This window comes from Notolepis coatsorum (genome assembly GCF_963971535.1).
Source record: "Notolepis coatsorum genome assembly, chromosome: 3".
NCBI classification, from domain to species: Eukaryota; Metazoa; Chordata; class Actinopteri; order Aulopiformes; family Paralepididae; genus Notolepis; species Notolepis coatsorum.
Window position 1 is genome coordinate 41,360,110 of NC_140167.1, and position 24,075 is coordinate 41,384,184.

At 42.9% G+C, this 24,075-nt stretch overlaps 1 protein-coding gene across 3 annotated transcripts in view; it reads right to left on the minus strand.

The window, feature by feature from the left end:
• The window catches only part of rpap1 (RNA polymerase II associated protein 1), a 73,426-nt gene that overhangs the window by 20,389 nt on the left and 28,962 nt on the right, over window positions 1-24,075 (minus strand). For all 3 annotated transcript variants that reach the window (XM_084310474.1, XM_084310475.1, XM_084310476.1), the window contains exons 15-25: window positions 21,415-21,572; window positions 18,048-18,218; window positions 17,282-17,477; window positions 15,425-15,534; window positions 15,090-15,285; window positions 14,232-14,378; window positions 11,770-11,912; window positions 5,417-5,855; window positions 3,212-3,330; window positions 1,131-1,362; window positions 596-772 (exon numbers count right to left, since the gene is read on the minus strand). In XM_084310474.1, the coding sequence (XP_084166600.1) occupies window positions 596-772; window positions 1,131-1,362; window positions 3,212-3,330; window positions 5,417-5,855; window positions 11,770-11,912; window positions 14,232-14,378; window positions 15,090-15,285; window positions 15,425-15,534; window positions 17,282-17,477; window positions 18,048-18,218; window positions 21,415-21,572 (2,088 nt within the window). The remainder of the gene's footprint in view (window positions 1-595; window positions 773-1,130; window positions 1,363-3,211; window positions 3,331-5,416; window positions 5,856-11,769; window positions 11,913-14,231; window positions 14,379-15,089; window positions 15,286-15,424; window positions 15,535-17,281; window positions 17,478-18,047; window positions 18,219-21,414; window positions 21,573-24,075) is intronic.

The following is a 24,075-nucleotide window of genomic DNA, read 5'->3' on the forward strand; positions in this document are numbered from 1 at the left end:
TTACTTCCTGGCAACATGCAACATTTTTCTCAGACCGAGAGGAGGGTTATAACTAAATTAAACTGACAGTTTAATCTAATACAAAAAAAGAAAACAGTGTGCTTGTACTACTCTGTATTTCAATTTGTGGAATGGTCTAGAGACGTTGAACTCGTGCAAAGTATGGATATAAACCAGTTCAATGAGGAATGAAGACCGGGCCTGTTTCTCTGAGGACTGAGATGCTCATTGTTGTTGTTGTTGTTGTTGTTTTTCTATGTGATTGTTGGGATGGGCACCTGCACGATAATTATGTATGTGTAAAGTGATTGACAGTAAGGTAAATCTTTTAAGTTATATTTGATCAAAACGAAGGTAAATATTTAACTTGTGAACTTGGAAGGTACCCGGTAATTATTTGTGTGTATACATGCTAAACATGAAGTTTGTTATTTAAGTTACTGTATACGAAAGGGAGTAGGACCATATAAGTGTACGTCTTCCTACTCCTTTTCCGGACCATTGTATTGGTCATTATTTTAGTTTGTGTTTGTTTTCTTATTATTTGTTACATACCGGTAATAGAAATATAATAATCTATTCTATTCAACTGTACCTGTACGGCGGCATCCTGGGAGAAGATGAAGGAGTTGAGGTGAGACAGAGCGACCACGTACAGGACGGGACACCAGCACCGCCTCAGGCCCCCCGTCACCATGGAGCGGAAGTAGAGATGGAGGAGAGGAAGGGAGTCTTCGGGAGGGGAGGTGAAGCGCTCTATAGGGATAGACAGCTGGGAGGGAGGGAGGGAGGGGTAGAGAGAGAGAGAGAGAAAGAGAGAGAGAGAGAGTGGTAGTGTGAGTATTTCTTTCTTTATTTGCACACATTTAAAATCAACAATTAATAGAAAGTCAGGTCAGAGGAAGTGTGCAGGTAGAGACCAGAGAGACATAACATCAGAAATGTTATTGTATCATGGTCATCAAAGCCTGTAAATGACACAACAGACAGGGGTCTCAAAGCCCCATCTACTGGCTATGGTAAAATGGCTCCAGAACAAACCACACAATCCAGACATCCTTAATCATCATCATCATCATCATCATCATCATCATCATCATCATCATCATCATCATCATCATCGTCGTCACCTGTGCCAAAGGGACCCCCAGTGACCTCAGCATGCCCACATGCTCTCCGAAGACGGCCAGCCTCATGGTGACGCTGTAGGTCCTCTGCAGGGGCAGCAGGATCCAGCAGCCGAACAGCTGGTCTCCGAAGGACACAGACTCGTACTGGTCCAGCAGGACAGAGTACAGGTCCTGGAAGGAGGCGAGGCCCGGAGGAGGGACGTTCAAGTCCAGAGATTCCAGCCTGGATGGCCTGTGTGCAGGAGAGATCCAACTACTTATCCTCGGTGGTATGTTTGTATCGGCTCTAAGCCTTTTCTTTCAGGGGTTTCACAACCTTTTGGCAGGCGACCCCTTATTGAAATACCTGTGACCCCAGTGTTTGAACAATTGTGTTCTCAGCTGGTCCTAGTGGTTAAAGGGTAGGTTCATAATGTTGGACTCCTAGCCCTATTTTAATGACGTTGTCAAGTGCTAAGATTCCTTTCTAAGCACAAGCCGTGCTGCTCTTCAGACTAGGTTTATTTCAGGGCTTGTAGAGAGTGGATTGGCACCATTGCCATCAGGCAATCAGGATGCTCAATGACAATGACACTATGTAACAACCCATCATCTACACACACTGCACACACATCCACATGTACACACTCACTTTAAACAAACACTCACCTTACCACTCACTTTATTCACTTTAGACACTTTAACCCTTTCACTGCCACGCTTATGTACATCCTTATACCATCCTCTGCCAGCTCTATTTGTCTATGGAGAAGTTCCCCTTCTTTGCAGGGCTATAACTTTTTAAATTGTATTGCTAAATTGACATTACTATGGCCCATTCAACATCAATTATCTATCGTTCAGGATGTAGGAACGTTTTACTTTTTCATTCACATATTCATACTAAAATACGGTCTAAAGTATAAATATGTTTTTATCGTTTTCTGCAGCATTCTGCAGAACGTGATTTATAGCCCTAAATGCATTATATTGATGATCAAATACAGTTTGATAGCGATCGGCGCCAGATAAAAAATTTCAAATGGACGTGCTTCTAGAAGTTACTACTTATCATCTGATGTTGACCGGATGGGGGGGGGGGTCGTTTATAATTCCGTGGCCAACGTTAGATGATTCATGTAGTGTGGGTGATATGATCATTAGATCAGTTTGTATCGAACACGGTAATAATAAACGCTGAAACTTACCCCAGTCTCCTCGGGCCGTTGGGCGATGAGCGTGGAGCAAAAAGATTTCTATTATGGGATGTTGAAATATGCGATCCATCTCCAGGTTGAATAATAGTATATACGTCCAAATCATGTTGTTTATCGAGTTATTGGTAACAGATCGCTATCCATTGTGTCGAGCTCCAGTCCCGGGAGCTATAGCGAGTGGTCGGACCGAATTTGGATGAGCACCAGTTTCCGTTTCCGGTTTGCTGTTTGGGCGATCCGCCGATCGGCCACCAGATGGCGCTCTTGAACCGTTGGAGAGTTGAGAGGGGATCAACAGTAGATCTCAAGTCTCCGCGGGAGAAATATGATTGCCATCACAGATTTTTGAAATATTGATCTCAATGACGTGTTATGGCGTCATTGGCAGAATTAGCATGGCGGGGAATGACGTGTTAAGGCGTCCTTGGCGATTAAAGGGTTAACACACTTTATATTTATCTATTATTAAAGAGATTTGCACTACATTCATACCTCATTTGCACCCTACCCTAAGTTTTGTACCTCTGCATTGTACCTCACTGTTACTCATTTTACACTGTATTGTATATTATGTATATTGACTTTACTTACTTTTTACTTCTTAATAACTTTTTTTACATACCGTACTTTATTTTTACTGTATGTAGCACACTCTCAGCATTTCATCATAAAGTATTCTGTATTTCGTTGTGACAAATAATAAACAAACTTGAACTTGTACTTGAAACAGGAAATGGGGCTAGGGGTGCAGAATTCTTACCCTATAAGGAAGGATAGGCCTATAGGGTTTAGTTTAGCAGACACTATTTCCTCAACTATGTTCAACTGTAGGAGGTCAGATGCGGCCGAGCTCTCGAGACACAGAACATGGTGTACATTGTGTACCTGGCAAGCAGTCTGAGCAGAGCCCAGGTCAGTCTCTGTACAGGCCTCTCCAGGAACAGGTCACTGGAACACAGGAATACACAGGACAGACGGGCCAGCTTGGCTACAGGGAGAACCACCTAGAACAGAAGATGTTGTTTTTAGTTTTTTTGTATCCAATGACATGTAAAGCTCATTTGGCCAAGTGGGAGTCCTGTAAGGCAGGATAAGTGATCATAATATTAGATGTTCATACGTTTTAATATGTTTAACTCACATGCCTGCAGAGGGAATAAGTGAGGTTTGGACAGGAGAAGATGTTTTGTTTCTGGGAGAAGAGCCTTAGGGATACTGATATTGGTAAATGGACTGCATTTATATAACAGCTTTTATCCAAAGCGCTTTACAACTTATGCCTCACATTCACTCACACACCGACGGCAGAGGCAACTCATCGGGAGCAGTTAGGGGGTTAAGTGTCTTGCTCAAGGACACTTCGACACGCTTCCCGGAAGGAGCCGGAATCCAACCGGGAAACTTCTGATTGCCAGACTTCACTCTACCTCCTGAGCCACTGTCGCCTCATAATACATCAGACCAATAATACCAGATGGAAATTTATTTGCCCCCCCCCCAGACTGAAAACTGATGCCAAGACCCACAGCCGGATTAACTAACAGGCTCCTTGGACTGAAGCCCCAGGGCCCAGCGATCTGTTTGTGCTGTTTGTGCTGTTTGTGCTCTGTGTGTGTGTGTGTGTGTGTGTGTGTGTGTGTGTGTGTGTGTGTGTGTGTGTGTGTGTGTGTGTGTGTGTGTGTGTGTGTGTGGTGTTTTTTATGGTAATAGCCCCAGGGACTGTGACACAGTCTTAATATTTGGCTCCTTAATTCGGCTTGATGTCAGAAATCAAAGCAAAATAACATAATTTATTGCATTTTTGGTACATAAAAGCGTGTTAGATGTCTCGAATAGAGAAAATGGGTTATATATCTCAATATTTTTGTCCGATGACCACAAGTTGTGGTCTTAAAAGACACATGCTTTGAAGTTCATGGATCTGATTGAATTTAAGATGCACAAATAATGTACGAAGCAGGAAATAATTTACTTCCTGGCAACATCCAAAAACTGGGTTATAACTTGAATTAAAAAAAAAACACAAAGTATACATATAAACCAGTTCAAGAAGATTAAAAAAAAAAAACTAAAAAAGATATATATTTTGAGGTACAGGGATGAGGAATGAGGAAGGGGCCTTGTTTCTCATGGTCGTTGTTGATGATTTTTCTGGATGGGCACCTGCACGCTGATTATGTACCGGTATGTAAATTGATAAATACAAGGTAAGGTAATTATTTTAAGTTATATTTGATCAAATCTAAAGTAAATATTTAAGTTGTATATGATGAACTTGAAGGTACCTATTTATGTGTATATATGATAAACATGAAGTTCATTATTTAAGTTATATAACATAATTTACTGCATTTGCGCCACATGCAAGCGTGTTACAGTAGATCTCTCTAATAGAGAAAATGGATTATATCTCAATATATTTGTCCAATGACCGAAAGTTCTGTTCTAAAACTACTGCTCATTAAGAGTAATGCATCTGATCGCTACTCGGTATCAGTCGATACTCGATACCACACATTCTGCACTCTCTCACACACAAACACACCACAGGTCACTTTAATCACATAAGAAGAGGTCACTTTAAAGGAAAGAAAAAAGGCCACTTTAAAAGAAACTACATAACTGGATGCTGGATAGCATAGTGTAACATAGGGCAGAACTGTATATTGTATAGAAAGTGTACTTATCTTAGTATTTTTATCATGTCTATTTTATTTCTATTCTATTTTATTCTTTTATTCTATTATTATTTGTATTTTTTGCACAATCGAAGCGGGCATGGCCACCTTCATTTCACTATATGTCTTGTATGTGATGAATTAACCTCTTGAATCTTGAATCTACTAAAAGTCCAGCACTCAGAATCCACATCAGCTGTGAAAGATCAGTGCATCCTTAGTATTACCTCTCCTCTCCTCCAACAGGGATTAAAATTCAGCAAAAAATCATTTTATCTGAGACGAACAATAGGGACGGTTCAAGGACAACTGTGAACATAATATATTGTATAGCACTTTGGGATCCTAGTGAACGAAAAGTGCAATACAAATACAATTTATTATTATTATTTAAGCCCTGTCCTCCACGTACCTTGAGCACCTCCTCCCTCCAGACCTCCAACAGCAACAGCCACTGGAGACAGTGAGTCACGGCCTGGAGAGACCCCTGAGGGAGGTCCTCTACCTGTAGCCCACCGCCGTCAGACACCCCCATTCGCTCGTACAGGCTGACGAGCGGCAAGTAAGCCCAATCCGAGGGCAGGGTTGGACCAGAGAGTTCCGGGAGAAGCTGGGAGCTGATCCAGGGGCTCCGGCCCAGATGGGTGTCCCGGGACGCCAGGACGGAGGGCTCGAGGTGGGACAGGTGAGTGAGGAAGCAGCCTCGGAGGGAGGGGAGCTGCACACAGGCTTCTCTGAGGAGAGGGCCTACTGTCTGGGGGGAAGCAGAGGGAGAGGCGGGGCTGTGGGCGTCTTCATGGAGCTTCAGCTCTGCCAGCTCTATAGCCTCAGGTCCCCCGCTGTGTCCCTCTCTGGAGGAGAGCAGAGGCGTGAACTCAGCAAATCAATTATGTACACATAGACTAAATATGTTTCAAAATAAATACATCAGCAGCTAAGATTCATTGCATACAATTTGTTGGGCTGATGCTGATAGTAGTAAAAAATGCAGATAGTTATATATTATAATTTTTTATATATAAAAGACGCACACACACACACACGAGAGAGGGAGAATGGCTTATAGCAGATTTTATGATTTTAGAATATTTCAGCTAATGAAGTGAAATATATATTATCATCAACTATCCAGTTTGTTTTTATAGTGTAACAGTTGGCTACTTATAATCATTGAACATACAGAGAGAGAGACACAGAGGGAGGTAGGGAGAGAGAGAGAGAGCAAGAGTGAGCAAGAGAGAGAGAGAGAGAGAGAGAGAGAGAGGAGAGAGAGAGAGAGAGAGAGAGAGAGGAGAGAGAGAGAGAGAGAAGAGAGAGAAGAGAGAGAGAAAGAGAGAGAGAGAGAGAGAGAGAGAGAGAGAGAGAGAGAGAGAGAGAGAGAGAGAGAGAGAGAGAGAGAGAGAGAGAGAGAGATGGAAATGGCCCTTCTCAGCCACTCCCATTCCCCACTGTCTCCACAAAAACAAAACATAACTCGCCCAGAGGACTGCTCAACTATGAGCTGCTCCAGGGTCAGTTTAACTGTTTTAACTGGTCCAGAGGACTGCTCCGCTATAAGTGGCTCCAGGGTCAGTTTAACTGTTTCAACTGGTCCAGAGGACTGCTCCGCTATAAGCTGCTCCAGGGTCAGTTTAACTGTCTTAACTGGTCCAGAAGACTGCTCAGCTATGAGCTGCTCCAGGTCAGTTTAACTGTTTTAACTGGTCCCAAGGACTGTTCCACTATAAGCTGCTCCAGGGTCAGTTTAACTGTTTTAACTGTTCCAGAGGACTTTACAGTGACTTGGGCATACAGGGATGGCTAGGATGCAAAGTATGTTAGACGCATTGGACCCGTTGCTTGTGTGTCTGTTGGTGGAGTGACACTGGCTCACACACACACAGCAGAGAGGAGTCGTCACAGGGCTGAACTGTGCGCGTCTTGGAATTTGGATTTTCTCCTACCTAGGCATATCTTTATCTACCTAAGAGCAGCAACAGTAGAATAGAAGCACTAAAGAGCAGCAACAGTAGAATAGAAGCACTAAAGAGCAGCAACAGTAGAATAGAAGCACTAAGGAGCAGCAACAGTAGAATAGAAGCACTAAGGTGCAGCAACAGTAGAATAGAACGCTTCCGTGAGTCTGCCTCAGGGCAGCTCTGGCTGCAATTGTAGCTTACCACCACCGGTATGACTGTGTATGAACGAATAATGGACTCTGTGAAGCGCTCTGAGTCAGAGAAGAGCGCTATATAAATCCAATCCATTATTATTATTATTATTATTATAGAAGCACTAAAGAGAGCCTATATATGGGAAACATTGGACCTATATGCAGCAGGGTGGGGAATCATTTAACTGTCAGCTTGTAGGATATCATCTTTACTCGCACATGTCCTCCTATGGTTTGCAGACATGTATTTTTAGTTGCAAATCCGAGTGAAATGCTTGCACTGTCGAGCTCTGCATTATGTTCTGTAAAAAGAAAAAACACACTGATACGATATGTCTGTGAGAGGCCAGTATTGTCAGATTAAATCGTTCAGGGCTCTACTTTGAACGCCTTAATAATTAAATTGTTATAATTTCTATAATAATAACATTGTCATCTTTGAACATTGGCAAAAGACAGAGCCGCCACAACACTGTGTAGTTCCGGCCAGCTTCTACAGGTTCCTTGTGTACCATATGTTTGAGTACAGTCACGCACGACAGAGGGAGGGGGTGGGGGTGTGATATAATAAAAAACAAAGCCTCAAAAACAATGGGCCCCAGTCACCTCAGAGTGAACTAACTAGCTGTATAGAAAGCATTTTTACGACACGCCATCAACATTTATTAAATAAGCTTTGGCGCCGTGCTTCAAGTGCACTTTAAACGGCATCTTTAAATGTCTTAATGGTATTGTAATATTGATAAATGAGAGGTCTGGTGCAGCTATTACACGTCATCAGGCTAAATGTCAAGACTTCCAAGACAACCGTCACCCAAACAACCTGTTACTCATTTCTTCAACCAAATTACATGCAGACAACAGGAAACAGAAAACAGACTTAAGCCTTGGTCTTAGGAACAAGATTGTATCACTTAGAAAGAACAAAATGCAGTGTAAAAGAAACAACTCCGTGCCATCTGGGGGAGAAAAGGATGCCCGAGGCAACCTTCACAATCCACTGTAATGGGGTGATGACATGTACAATACGTCAGTATAAGCCAGGCGGAGGTTTTCATGTATCCACGGTTTCCTGGTGGTTGGTTACAAACACAACCGCAAACACTTTAATAGTCTTGTCTTCTTCCTGCTGTAACCTCAGTACCACAGCATACTGCAAGACCCGGAACGTTATGGGATTAAACCTACAACTTTCTTCTTATGGTGTGTGGTCTGGAAAAAAGAACCGTTTTGAAAAGCCAACATAATTGGTTTTTCTTTGTTTATTGGATCTCCATTAGCTTCTGCTTCTGCCACATAACTGCAAATGTACAATCGATCCAGATGGTTTGGGGAGTTAATGCTCTACTTCACCTGAGAGTTGCATGACCTCTGCCATCTTTTAATATGAATGATCAGCACTGGCCTGCAGCCAAATAAGCCAATATGCAAAAAAAAAAAGTATTACCCCTGCTGCTCCTTAGTGCTTCTATTCTGCTCTTTAGTGCTTCTATTCTACTGTTGCTGCTCTTTAGTGCTTCTATTCTACTGTTGCTGCTCCTTAGTGCTTCTATTCTACTGTTGCTGCTCCTTAGTGCTTCTATGCTGCTCCTTAGTGCTTCTATTCTACTGTCGCTGCTCCTTAGTGCTTCTATTCTACTGTTGCTGCTTCTATTCTACTGTCGCTGCTCCTTAGTGCTTCTATTCTACTGTTGCTGCTCTTTAGTGCTTCTATTCTACTGTTGCTGCTCTTTAGTGCTTCTATTCTACTGTTGCTGCTCCTTAGTGTTTCTATTCTACTGTTGCTGCTCCTTAGTGCTTCTATTCTACTGTTGCTGCTCCTTAGTGCTTCTATTCTACTGCTGCTGCTCTTTAGTTTCTATTCTGCTGTTGCTGCACCTTAGTGCTTCTATTCTACTGTTGCTGCTCTTTAGTGCTTCTATTCTACTGTTGCTGCTCCTTAGTGCTTCTATTCTACTGTTGCTGCTCCTTAGTGCTTCTATTCTACTGTTGCTGCTCCTTAGTGCTTCTATTCTACTGTTGCTGCTCCTTAGTGCTTCTATTCTACTGTCGCTGCTCTTTAGTGCTTCTATTATACTGTTGCTGCTCCTTAGTGCTTCTATTCTACTGTCGCTGCTCCTTAGTGCTTCTATTCTACTGTTGCTGCTCTTTAGTGCTTCTATTACTGTTGCTGCACCTTAGTGCTTCTATTCTACTGTTGCTGCTCTTTAGTGCTTCTATTCTACTGTTGCTGCTCTTTAGTGCTTCTATTCTACTGTTGCTGCTCCTTAGTGCTTCTATTCTACTGTTGCTGCTCTTTAGTGCTTCTATTACTGTTGCTGCACCTTAGTGCTTCTATTCTACTGTTGCTGCTCTTTAGTGCTTCTATTCTACTGTTGCTGCTCTTTAGTGCTTCTATTCTACTGTTGCTGCTCCTTAGTGCTTCTATTCTACTGTTGCTGCTCCTTAGTGCTTCCATTCTACTGTCGCTGCTCTTTAGTGCTTCTATTATACTGTTGCTGCTCCTTAGTGCTTCTATTCTACTGTCGCTGCTCCTTAGTGCTTCTATTCTACTGTTGCTGCTCTTTAGTGCTTCTATTACTGTTGCTGCACCTTAGTGCTTCTATTCTACTGTTGCTGCTCTTTAGTGCTTCTATTCTACTGTTGCTGCTCTTTAGTGCTTCTATTCTACTGTTGCTGCTCCTTAGTGCTTCTATTCTACTGTTGCTGCTCTTTAGTGCTTCTATTCTACTGTTGCTGCTCTTTAGTGCTTCTATTCTACTGTTGCTGCTCTTTAGTGCTTCTATTCTACTGTTGCTGCTCCTTAGTGCTTCTATTCTACTGTTGCTGCTCCTTAGTGCTTCTATTCTACTGTTGCTGCACCTTAGTGCTTCTATTCTACTGTCGCTGCTCCTTAGTGCTTCTATTCTACTGTTGCTGCTTCTATTCTACTGTCGCTGCTCCTTAGTGCTTCTATTCTACTGTTGCTGCTCTTTAGTTCTTCTATTCTACTGTTGCTGCTCCTTAGTGCTTCTATTCTACTGTTGCTGCTCCTTAGTGCTTCTATTCTACTGTTGCTGCTCCTTAGTGCTTCTATTCTACTGTTGCTGCTCTTTAGTTTCTATTCTGCTGTTGCTGCACCTTAGTGCTTCTATTCTACTGTTGCTGCTCTTTAGTGCTTCTATTCTACTGTTGCTGCTCCTTAGTGCTTCTATTCTACTGTTGCTGCTCCTTAGTGCTTCTATTCTACTGTTGCTGCTCCTTAGTGCTTCTATTATACTGTTGCTGCTCCTTAGTGCTTCTATTCTACTGTTGCTGCTCTTTAGTGCTTCTATTACTGTTGCTGCACCTTAGTGCTTCTATTCTACTGTTGCTGCTCTTTAGTGCTTCTATTACTGTTGCTGCTCCTTAGTGCTTCTATTCTACTGTTGCTGCTCCTTAGTGCTTCTATTCTACTGTCGCTGCTCTTTAGTGCTTCTATTCTACTGTCGCTGCTCCTTAGTGCTTCTATTCTACTGTTGCTGCTCTTTAGTGCTTCTATTACTGTTGCTGCACCTTAGTGCTTCTATTCTACTGTTGCTGCTCTTTAGTGCTTCTATTCTACTGTTGCTGCTCTTTAGTGCTTCTATTCTACTGTTGCTGCTCCTTAGTGCTTCTATTCTACTGTTGCTGCTCTTTAGTGCTTCTATTACTGTTGCTGCACCTTAGTGCTTCTATTCTACTGTTGCTGCTCTTTAGTGCTTCTATTCTACTGTTGCTGCTCTTTAGTGCTTCTATTCTACTGTTGCTGCTCCTTAGTGCTTCTATTCTACTGTTGCTGCTCCTTAGTGCTTCCATTCTACTGTCGCTGCTCTTTAGTGCTTCTATTATACTGTTGCTGCTCCTTAGTGCTTCTATTCTACTGTCGCTGCTCCTTAGTGCTTCTATTCTACTGTTGCTGCTCTTTAGTGCTTCTATTACTGTTGCTGCTCCTTAGTGTTTCTATTCTACTGTTGCTGCTCCTTAGTGCTTCTATTCTACTGTTGCTGCTCCTTAGTGCTTCTATTCTACTGTTGCTGCTCTTTAGTTTCTATTCTGCTGTTGCTGCACCTTAGTGCTTCTATTCTACTGTTGCTGCTCTTTAGTGCTTCTATTCTACTGTTGCTGCTCTTTAGTGCTTCTATTCTACTGTTGCTGCTCCTTAGTGCTTCTATTCTACTGTTGCTGCTCTTTAGTGCTTCTATTACTGTTGCTGCACCTTAGTGCTTCTATTCTACTGTTGTTGCTCTTTAGTGCTTCTATTCTACTGTTGCTGCTCTTTAGTGCTTCTATTCTACTGTTGCTGCTCCTTAGTGCTTCTATTCTACTGTTGCTGCTCCTTAGTGCTTCTATTCTACTGTTGCTGCACCTTAGTGCTTCTATTCTACTGTCGCTGCTCCTTAGTGCTTCTATTCTGCTGTTGCTGCTCTTTAGTGCTTCTATTCTGCTGTTGCTGCTCCTTAGTGCTTCTATATTACATTAGCAATTGCCTTTACGTTACACTGGTAACAGAAGCCAGGAATACCAACATTAAAGCCACTAGCCTCAGTTTACAACGTCACTAATCCAGATTTGTTGCAGATTCTCGACCAAATAAAGTTGTTACAGAAACTCACGGTATGAAGTCCTTGCTGAAGATGATGGTGGAGAGGAGTTCATGGGCCAGGTACTCACTGCCTGGCAAGAGCCATGGCAACAGGACCAGCGCCACCTGGTGGTAGAGAGAGGCGTGCCTGGCTACATCCGGCTCACTGGGAACCTGGGAGAAGTATACGGTAGAGCGGACGGAGGAGAGAGGAGGTAGCAGAGGAGAGGGAGGAGGGTGGAGAGACGTGATTGAAAGATCAATCTTTGAGATTTTAAGAATCAATTCAATAACGATATGAACTAAATGTTCAATATTTCCCCCCCGCTCTTACATTTAAATGATGGTGGATTATTAACTCTTTCACGGCCAAACATGAGTAAAGTCGGGTTATCTCACCATGCGTTGAGCGCCAAAACCCGAGTATACTCGGGTTTTGATCCATTGATCTTTTCCTTTAATCCCCGTTCTATACTGTCAGCCAGAGCCATCTAGGTGTCTGATTCATCTACCTACGTTGGAATTGCAATGACGATCGAATCTCACCAGGTGGCAGTATCGCCTACCTTTTGAACTGGAATGGCTTGGTGTGGATACACTTTTTTGCAAGGGCTCCTCCTCCTGCCTGGACAGAGAGACACAGCGATCGCCTGGAGATTTTGTTGCCTGAAGCCTATTTCCAATATAAACTAGTACATATACACGGGTAATCGCGATGGCGATGCGATCACTTGGAATTATTCTTTTTGGAATACCTTCTGGCTAAGGTAAGGTATATTCTATGTCTATTTTACCGAAACTGAAACATGTTTTTGTAACGATCACAGTTTTGTTTTTTACCGGACGTAAAACATGCTCGACAAACACGATCGCAGTTCCTAGTTGAAATTACCCCCCCCTTGATGATTTTGTGAAGACACATATGTACATGGTATATACCTTTTGATTTGGGACTATTTGGGGCTTCAGGCGAGCAACCAGAACAATTTGGGCTTATTGCATATAATGTGTCATATCTCGCAATCTATGGAAAAAGACTGGATTATTTTGGAAAAGATGGTGATGTTTAGCGTGTAACAAACTACAGTGTAGAAATTAACTGATTAGTCAGTAATGGACTATGAACAATGCCTGTAAAATGAGCCATACTATTGTCTCCATAGCTATAATACAGAACACACGATGGGTCTGCAAACATCGCTAAAATGGTCATTAACGCTGGCGCCAAACAGTGCAGATGGCGATAGCTGGTGGCCGTCAATGAGTTAAGCCATAGTAGATTTAGGTGTGTTTGGACTTGTATTGTAGTGGGAACTAGAGAACAGGGAGGTTGAAATTTACCAACACACTTCTCTCTTTCTCTCTCTCTTTCTAACACACACATGCACAATCGCATACACATAGCCTTCACTCCCAGACATATCTATCTACACACTACCCCCCTCTCACACTCTCTACACATACTGTAGCCTAAAGGCCCTCCCATAGTCGAGCGGACCATACACGGACTGGACTCTGCGGAGGTCCACTGGACTCTTTGAGCTTTCATAGTCGAGCGGATCTCCGCGGACCAATTTCCTACATGTCTCGCGCCAGCAGCGTTTTGTGTGACACCAAGTGGGCGCTGCAGACGTCCGCGCGTCAGAAAATAGGAGCTTCGCACTTGGACTCTGCTTTGGGTCTGCTTTGAGTACCCTTTGGGTCAGCTTTGAGCCCGCTGGAGTCTGCTCCGTGTACGGTCCGCTCGACTATGGGAAGGGCTTTAGTTGTACACACCTATGCACACACACACGCAGCCTTCTCATATGTATACGTCATTATCGAGATATCGCTGTACTCATATTATGTAAGTCAATGCTCCACTTGTTTTGTCTACTCTGCTGTATAAATACTTTGATAGCTCACCATTCTACAGAGATCTAGGCTACAGGGCCGTTGCTGGAGCCTAGGTCTCTCCATGTTGCAACATGTCAATCTGTCAGTAAACTCTATCCTATCAAAGACTCTGTTGTCCGCCTCCGTGAATAATATCTGGTCAAATTATTCCACACCATGAAGAAATAGTGCAATCAGTTGATGCCAGAAAAAGAGGAACATACTGTATAGAGGGAGCGTTCAGCCATATTGGGGGAGAACCACATTGGCCTCCGGCTGACTCACTGACTGAAGAGACTATGATTAATCTGTTCTGAGGGGGAAAGAAAACACAACTGTGTGTGTGTTGGGATAGAAGTGACTGGACATTACTATAATTAACTATTACCAGTGTGCTTGACAGGTACATGAGCTGATGTTGTTAGAGTGTATTAGAAAACACGTCTAATGGGGGTTGGTTTAGGAACAGAGGCAGAGAGAACCGCAGTACGTTTTGGATGATGTCTATGGTTTGGGTCAGGTGGGAACTCGGCAGGGGCGAGTCCTCGATTACTAGGACGGGTTTAGATGCTGACTGGAGGATTTGGGGGTCTGATTGGAGGTGGAGGTCTCGCCTACCAGCCGGTAAGCCAGTCGGAGTAACAGGTACAGAAGGTGGTGTTCGTGACGGAGGAGCCAGGCGCTGGCGTGGGACAGAGTGGGCGTGGCCTGACCGCAGCTACGCAGGTAGCCAATCACAGGCTCCGAGAGCAGAAGACCACTGAACTAGAGAGAGAGAGAGAGAGAGAGAGAAAGAGAGAGATATTAGTAAGAATTACTTGAGCCGCTGGCTGGCAGCATATATTGTGTATACAGTGCAGTCAAATGTTGATATGTTTGCTGTGGTTCTAACAACATTGAGAATCTCTAAAAGACTGTTGTCCTCAACAACCACACCAGGGAAGTCCTTTAAAGATACAGTACAATGATGTTTTAATTGCTTATTGTGGACTGTTAATGTCATGAGTATAGTTTTTTTCCGGGTTCAGATGTATCATTTGATTTAAGTGTTTTAGGTCACCCTCTCTGGGCACAGCCAACTCTCAGTAGGCTGAGGGGGCGTGGCCTTCTGTTCACTAGACACTGTACAAAATGTACAGTTCCTCTAAGATTCCCTCAAGAACCTATGGATGCCTCAAAGCCCCAAATGGTGAGAACCTTGGGGAGCACCATGTCCTCTCAGCTAGATGTGACTGATGGGCCAATCATACGTAGCGGGATTGACTGATGGGCCAATCAGAGTAAACTGTGTGTGTATTATGTAATACTTTAAAGGCAAGCAGATTGGATATTTGAAATGGTTTGATTTAGTTGATATCCAGGGGTATAGATATCAAAGGGCTTTGGTCATCATTCACTTTCATCAACATACCTCGCAAGAAGATTGAAAAAGACGATTTATTAAGTCTGTATCTTTAAGTCTTTGGGAAGACCTACCTTGCGGCTGAGACCTTTGTGGATGCCTGTGAGCGTGTCCAAGAGGAGACCCAGGGCTGTGAGGAGGGAGAAAGGGGAGCCGGGGACAACCAGCCCCAGGCGGGTCTTCCATCCTGGGCAGGCCAAGCCAGGGAGGCTGGGGGTGATCTCTGATCCTGGACGACTGGAGCGCAGGTTGCACACCACAGAGCAAGGCCTGGAAGAAACAAAAGAGGCGTGGTGTGAATCCACAAATGATTAAAAGTTCATTTTAAAGTTTACTTTTATTTTCTTAAACATACATTTTTTGGCGTCATAACCTGTGTTTTACAAGGAATTAACAACAACAAACGTACTTGAGGTTCTTGATCAGATTTTGCACTGCAGTGTGTGTCAACAGTGGGAGGAGGACCTCTGATGTCAGCAGCTCCAGTTCCTGAAGAGTGTCCACTGGTTTGAAACAGCTCTGAGGATGGGGAGGAACATATAGGTTACACTGAGGATGGGGAGGAACATATAGGTTACACTGAGGATGGGGAGGAACATATAGGTTACACTGAGGATGGGGAGGAACATATAGGTTACACTGAGGATGGGGAGGAACATATAGGTTACACTGAGGATGGGGAGGAACATATAGGTTACACTGAGGATGGGGAGGAACATATAGGTTACACTGAGGATGGGGAGGAACATATAGGTTACACTGAGGATGGGGAGGAACATATAGGTTACACTGAGGATGGGGAGGAACATATAGGTTACACTGAGGATGGGGAGGAACATATAGGTTACACTGAGGATGGGGAGGAACATATAGGTTACACTGAGGATGGGGAGGAACATATAGGTTACACTGAGGATGGGGAGGAACATATAGGTTACACTGAGGATGGGGAAGAACATATAGGTTACACTGAGGATGGGGAGGAACATATAAGTTACACTGAGGATGGGGAGGAACATATAGGTTATACTGTGGATGGGGAGGAACATATAAGTTACACTGAGGATGGGGAGGAACATATAGGTTACACTGAGGATGGGGAGGAACATATAGGTTACACTGAGGATGGGGAAGAACATATAGGTTACACTGAGGATGGGGAGGAACATATAAGTTACACTGAGGATGGGGAGGAACATATAGGTTATACTGAGGATGGGGAGGAACATATAGGTTACACTGAGGATGGGGAGGAACATATAGGTTACACTGAGGATGGGGAGGAACATATAAGTTACACTGAGGATGGGGAGGAACATATAGGTTACACTGAGGATGGGGAGGAACATATAGGTTACACTGAGGATGGGGAGGAACATATAAGTTACACTGAGGATGGGGAGGAACATATAGGTTATACTGTGGATGGGGAGGAACATATAAGTTACACTGATGATGGGGAGGAACATATAGGTTATACTGAGGATGGGGAGGAACATATAGGTTACACTGAGGATGGGGAGGAACATATAGGTTACACTGAGGATGGGGAGGAACATATAAGTTACACTGAGGATGGGGAGGAACATATAGGTTACACTGAGGATGGGGAGGAACATATAGGTTACACTGAGGATGGGGAGGAACATATAGGTTACACTGAGGATGGGGAGGAACATATAGGCTACACTGAGGCACTGAGGATGGGGAGGAACATATAGGTTACACTGAGGCACTGAGGATGGGGAGGAACATATAGGTTACACTGAGGCACTGAGGATGGGGAGGAACATATAGGTTACACTGAGGCACTGAGGATGGGGAGGAACATATAGGTTATACTGAGGATGGGGAGGAACATATAGGTTACACTGAGGATGGGGAGGAACATATAGGTTACAATGAGGATGGGGAGGAACATATAGGTTACACCGAGGATGGGGAGGAACATATAGGTTACACAACAACAAATTTGCATTTAATTTATATCAAACATTCAATTGTACCAAGGGCCATTGTAGGACAACTGGTCAGAGTGAAGCATTTATATTTGATCATGTAGGTTCTACATGAGTTTCACCACCTCTGTGTTGAACTACAGCATATAATAAACCAGATGCCATCGTTGTTGGACCATTGTATTGCTGAAATGAGCGAATCTATTGATTAATTTTTAAACGTTTATTGACAGAGTGAAGAACATGATATTCACTGATGTCCCTAAAGGTGAGCCTGGCAGCTAGGAGAAATATGTCTGTATTTGTACCTGTCTGGAGAACTGGTGGTAGTAAGCCTCGAGGTAGACCAGGTAGGCGGGTATTAGAACCAGACTGCTCTCTCTATGAACTGGGTCATCTAGCCTCCTCACACAGCCCCTCAGTTGCCCCAGCAAAGAGGCCTGCAGCCCCATCACGTGGCCCCATGTCACTGGAGGGGGAGGGGGGCACTCAGAACCCTGGGAACTGTAGTGAAAAGTAGAAAGGACTGTTATACAAATCCACACGTTATATATTTAAAGGAAATGCTGCTTAAAGAGTGATTCAAATGATCCATGTGGGGTTTTGTTCATTGCCTAACTCCATCCATCCACTCATCCATAAACCACACCCACCCACCCACACATCCCTCCATGATATGATATGATATGATATGATATGATACATTTATTTATATTGCGCCCCTCAACCAATAGTTACATCGGCCCGGGGCGCATCCCGGGAGAGAAAAGATAAACAAAAAAAGACAGGAACAATACGAAAAATAAATGAAAAAAATACAGGCAGTCCAACCAAGCAGATAGAAAACAGACAGACATAATACACCACGCATACAACAATACAAAAAAACGAGCTCATGGATTGTTTATGGCGAAAAGGTGGGATTTGAGCATGGCTTTAAAGGTCCGTAGAGTGCTTGCCGATTTCAGGTTGAGTGGGAGCTTGTTCCATCCATCCACTCACCTATCCATCCATTTCTTCACAGACCCAAACCATCCATCCGTCTGTCCTACCGACCGACCTAGTCACCCTTACCTGACCATGTTGATCTGGAGCTCCTGGTGGCAGCCGGCAGTGTGTGTGACCTGGGTGAGCAGGGAGAGCAGGGCCAGGACTCTCTGGAGCTCGAGGGGCAAGAGGGGGTCAGAGGGGGGCGACACTCTGTGGACAGACTGCAACGCCTTCACCAGCACGGGGTACAGGTCTCTGGAGACAGAAAAACACAGAGGAGCTCAAGAGAATTCCATCGAGGGGGACACTGAAGAGAGGGCTAATATACTGGAGAAATTAGGTTTTATATTTTGAAGGGAACAGTGTTTAAAAAGCATCTTTTGATTTAATATATAGTAAGGCACTTGCCAAAGTAGGCTCCATATGTGCTAAAGCTACTTCCTATTCCCATTACCGTACTACGGGTATTGCACTACCACCCCTGCAGGACTTATACAATAGGACAGGGATCGGCAATAGGCGGCCCGCGGGCCGACATTGGCCCGCCAGCAATAATTTCTGGCCCGTCAGATTATTTTGAGAATATGATATTTATTTGACGCACGGGAAATATTCACTCAGGACGCCAGGGTGTCTTTTATTGTGAAGCTGTATCTATCTACCGGTAGTCATCAAAAGCATGTCTGTCACTATAGCCAATTGAAATGCTAGAAATGGTCACGTGGACTGGGAGAACCAATGGAATAGTCCCACCGGGCCCCGTGTATATTTCCCTAACGCACTTTCACTTCCGCGTTCGAGATGCGAGCGAGTTAAAAAAAGCAAAACAAACATCTTTGGATAGCTTCTTTGCAACGGGGAAATATAACGCTTCTTTTAATAAACAGGAGCCATACTTAAAATACGGGTTTATCGCAACAGGTCGGTGATTCTTGCGTGCCGAGCCGACGTCCTCTCTGCATAATATGTGGCAACAACAACAACAACAACAACAACAACAACAACAACAACAACAACAACAACAACAACGAGGCAATGATGACAACTGTGTTCAAGTTGGCAGATAAAGTAGCTGCATTCAACGCCAATCTGGAATTGGAGGGCGGCGAGTGGATATTGGACATGTTTCAAACATTAGCAGGGATTTTGGAGGACTTAACAACAAACAAGGTATGGTGAGTCGTGTTTTCATGCATTCTGATCTGTTCATCACCCGCCGCGGTGATCTGCAACAGCTGATCTGCTGTTCATGAATGAATGAAAACTTTATTTAACAGATTGCAGAATGGGTACAATACAGTACGGCGCAATACACACAATTGTTAAGGGGATGCAGACCAGAGAAAAACGTTTGTCTTTTTTCAATATCAGTATATTAAATTAGCCATTGTTTTTGATCCTGGCCCGCCAAGCAACGGCTTGGGGAAAATCTGGCCCGTGGCCAAACCTAATTGCCGACCCCTGCAATAGGAGGTGCAAATCCAGAGCCTGGAGAATAATGAAGGACCCTCACCACCCCAACAATAGCCTGTTTAAGGCTTTAAGCTGCTGTGGTCAGGCAAGCGCCTCCACATACACACAGCAAGAACAGAGAGACTCGGACTCAGCTTCTTCCCCCAGGCCATCAGAACATTGAACACTGATCTCTCCACACACAAGCACACATGAACACACACACACCACACATTCTGCACTCTCTCACACACAAACACACCACAGGTCACTTTAAACACATAAGAAAAGGTCAGAAAAGGTCAGGAAAGAAAAAAGGTCACTTTAAAGAAAAAAAAGAAAAACATAACTGGATGTTTTTGTATAGTACTATAGGTAGTATAGCATAGTGACATATAGTATAACTGTATATTGTATAGTAGTGTACATAGGACTCATTACCTTTTTAATTCGTAAGCTTAGCATTGTATTGTATTTTATCCTAGTACTTTTATCATGTCTATTTTTTTTTCTATTCTATTATTTGTATTTTTTGCACAATCGAAGCAGGCATGGCCAACTTCCTTTCACTATATGTCTTATGTATGTGATGAATAAACCTCTTGAATCTTGAATCTTAACCCATTCAGTGCCAACCACGAGTATAGTCGGGTTAACTCGCCATCGCTTCCGTGCCAATCACGAGTATAGTCGGGTTTTAATCGTTATTTCTTTTATTAGCGATATCCATTCATTTGCATCCATCCAACCTGATGTTATCGTTGGGAATGGGTCTGAGCTCGCAAAAGGGTAAATACCGCCGCCTATCATCTCCCGGATGGTATTGCACATCATTGGATTGGATTGGCTGGGTATGTGCATCAGAAAAAAACTCCGGTCCGGGTTTCCCTTCTCGGGCATGCAGCTGGATAGTACTATTGCAGCTTGGTCAAGTCAGGGGGGCAGCTTGGATTATGTGTTTTGGACTATAACGTTGGATCAATGGATGTGATCGATATTTGGATTGGCGATCAGGAATTGGATTAATCTTTTTGCATGACATCAGATGTGAGGTAAGGCCTTTATGTTACGAATCTTGGGGTAATCACTCAGATGTTCCTATCACCGCCATCGGAGCGTGTGTGTGTGTGTGTGTGTGAGGTTCGCGCCGACCAAAGTACGGAGAAGCGATTTTTCAGACCCCGCTTCTCTTCGTGCATGAGGACACATTATATACCATCGATAATCTAGCGTTTATTTGAAAACGATTCATAAATCAAGGGACAAATGGCATGCTTTCTAAGGAAATACATTTACGGTATAAAATGGAAATGTATGTATGAAAAAAATATGTTTCGTGCATATTGACTGGAAGCAACTCATTGATGATCACTGTGTTATTTAGATCTATTGCTATTATATTTGATATGTTTTATGCACTCACAAATAAGTCCTATTCTCCATTGGATAAAGCGTTGGCACGGAAAGGGCCATCAGCAGAGGGCGCTGTTGGCCCGGAATGAGTTAATATGCCAACATTGTTTGCCATGATGACTGTTGTAATAGGAAGTGTTAACTTGTGTAACAGAAAATTATTAGATGTCTTAAAGAGAGTTTAAAATACTCTAAAGAAGTCTTTAAACTAGCTGTTCTCTTTAATCTTAATGTGCTGATGCTAAAACTAGCTGACACAGCTTTTTCTGTGGTATAATCTAACCACAATTGAACAGACTTCTGACCGCAGTAGCTTTGTGTAAGCTATTAAATGTTCCCTTTGAGCGCTTTTAACAAAGCTTTTCCCATCATCGCATCCGCATTCTGCAGAGAACCGTTTCACAAGACCTCATATCGGTCACACTTTTTTATTTTTATTTTTTTGCTGAGCTTGTCCGTACAAAGTATTTGATTTGGTAGGAGGGGCCTTCAGACGCCTGGTCTTACTAGCTGGAAGTGCAGTGTTCAGTATCTGCCATCATTGACACACGTGACATGCATCAGGTTGCCAAGTAAGTGAACTCACATATATATCTTGCAGGCCTGTCCGTAGCCGGCCGCTACAGCCCACAGCCTGTACGTCTCCGTGGTGATCCTCAGAGCCTCCGTCTGCTCCAGCAGCAGCTCCCCGGGCTCCGGGCTCAGCAGACGCGACAGACGCTCCTTCACTCCCAGGGAATTCAGCTGAGGAGGCGACAGAGCAGGAGTTGGTTACATGTGGAGGAAATATGTAATGAATAAAGGAGGTGACAGAACCAAGATACTGATGGTTACATGTGGAGGAAATATGTAATGAATAAAGGAGGTGACAGAACCAAGATACTGATGGTTACATGTGGAGGAAATATGTAATGAATAAAGGAGGTGACAGAAACAAGATACTGATGGTTACATATGGAGGAAATATGTAATGAATAAAGGAGGTGACAGAACCAAGATACTGATGGTTACATGTGGAGTAAATATGTAATGAATAAAGGAGGTGACAGAAACAAGATACTGATGGTTACATATGGAGTAAATATGTAATGAATAAAGGAGGTGACAGAAACAAGATACTGATGGTTACATATGGAGTAAATATGTAATGAATAAAGGAGTTGACAGAAACAAGATACTGATGGTTACATATGGAGTAAATATGTAATGAATAAAGGAGGTGACAGAAACAAGATACTGATGGTTACATATGGAGTAAATATGTAATGAATAAAGGAGGTGACAGAAACAAGATACTGATGGTTACACATGGAGTAAATATGTAATGAATAAAGGAGGTGACAGAAACAAGATACTGATGGTTACATATGGAGTAAATATGTAATGAATAAAGGAGGTGAGAGAAACAAGATACTGATGGTTACATATGGAGTAAATATGTAATGAATAAAGGAGGTGACAGAAACAAGATACTGATGGTTACATAATGGAGTAAATATGTAATGAATAAAGGAGGTGACAGAAACAAGATACTGATGGTTACATAATGGAGTAAATATGTAATGAATAAAGGAGGTGACAGAAACAAGATACTGATGGTTACATAATGGAGTACATAATGTAATACACAAAGGAGGTGACAGAGCAAGATATTGATGGTTGCATATGGAGTAAATATGTAATAAATAAATAAATAAAGGAAGGGACAGAGTCCAATCAATCAATCAAATCCTTTATTTAACCAGATAAGCATCATTGAGATTAAAATCTCTTTTTCAAGAGCGATCTGGCCAAGCAAGGCAGCAGAAAGTTTCAACATAAAAAAGAACATCACAATAAAATACAGATAAAACATTTACATCAAGCTCCAATTTCAGGCAAGTTATCAAACAGGCAAATGATCAAACACAGTTGCACTGACCAAGGGAACTGAGTTCGTAGGATTTTAAAATGGCTTTGAATTCTCCGAGGGTGACCAGTCCTGGTAATTTTAGGTCCTCCTGTATCTTGTTCCAAGATGAAGGAGCAGCATATTTAAAAGCCCTTTTTCCCAATTCAGTTCTCATATGGGGAACTTCCAGTGTTAGAACAGCTTGAGAACGAAGGGCATACTTATATTGCTTTGTGCACAGAAGCACACTTAGGTACGAGGGAACCAGTTTAAGCAGAGCTTTGTGCACCAGAGAGAGCCATCGAGAAAATCGCCGTATTTGTAGAGATGGATAACTTGCAATGGTATATAGGGTGCAATGGTGCACTCGATTTCCACATCCCGTGACAAAGCGTAAGGCAGAATGGTACACAGTATCAAGCTTTCTAAGGTACTGATCAGGTGCATACATATAGAGTAAGTCACCATAATCGAGTAGTGGTAAGAAGGTGGTCGAGATCAGGTGACTTCTCACTTTAAGTGAAAAACAGGACCTGTTTCTGATGATGATGATGAATGATTTTATTTCAGTCTTCTTTTACAAAGCATAGTAGTAGAATATTAAAATTAAAAAAAAAAATCTCGTTCTCGTCCACTGTAATGCCTAGATATTTGTAGGAAGCAACCCTTTCGATGTCAGTCCCTCCAGCAGTAACAAGTGTGGGAAGATCAGCTGGGAGTCTCTTCCCATTTGAGAAGAGCATAAACTTTGATTTGCCAGCATTTAATACTAGCTTAAGCTGGGTACGATGTGACTGAACAATGTCAAAGGCAGATTGCAAGAACTCCATCGTTTGCACAACACTGGGAGATGAGCAATAAATTACTGTGTCATCAGCATAGAAATGGTAAGCAGCATTAGACAGGTTGATACAAAGATCATTTACATATATGGAGAAGAGTAGAGGTCCCAGTACGGAACCTTGTGGTACACCCTTAAGTACAGGGAGGAAAGATGATGATAAACCAGCAGACTGTACACACTGTGATCTATCCGTCAGGTAATTTGAAAACCACTCTACAGCCTGTCTAGATAAACCAATTTTATGTAGACACTTCGATAAAATGGCATGGTCAACCGTATCAAAGGCTTTGGATAAGTCTAGGAACAGAGCTGCACAGTATTTATTGGAATCCAGTGATTCAATGACATCATTGACTACTTTAAGAGTAGCAGTGATCGTGCTGTGCTTCTTTCTGAAACCTGACTGGTTCTTAGAAAGCAGGCCATGTGAGTCTAAGAAATCTTTTAGCTGCTCACTTATTAGTTTCTCAAGGACTTTGGCTAAAACACACAACTTTGAGATTGGTCTGTAA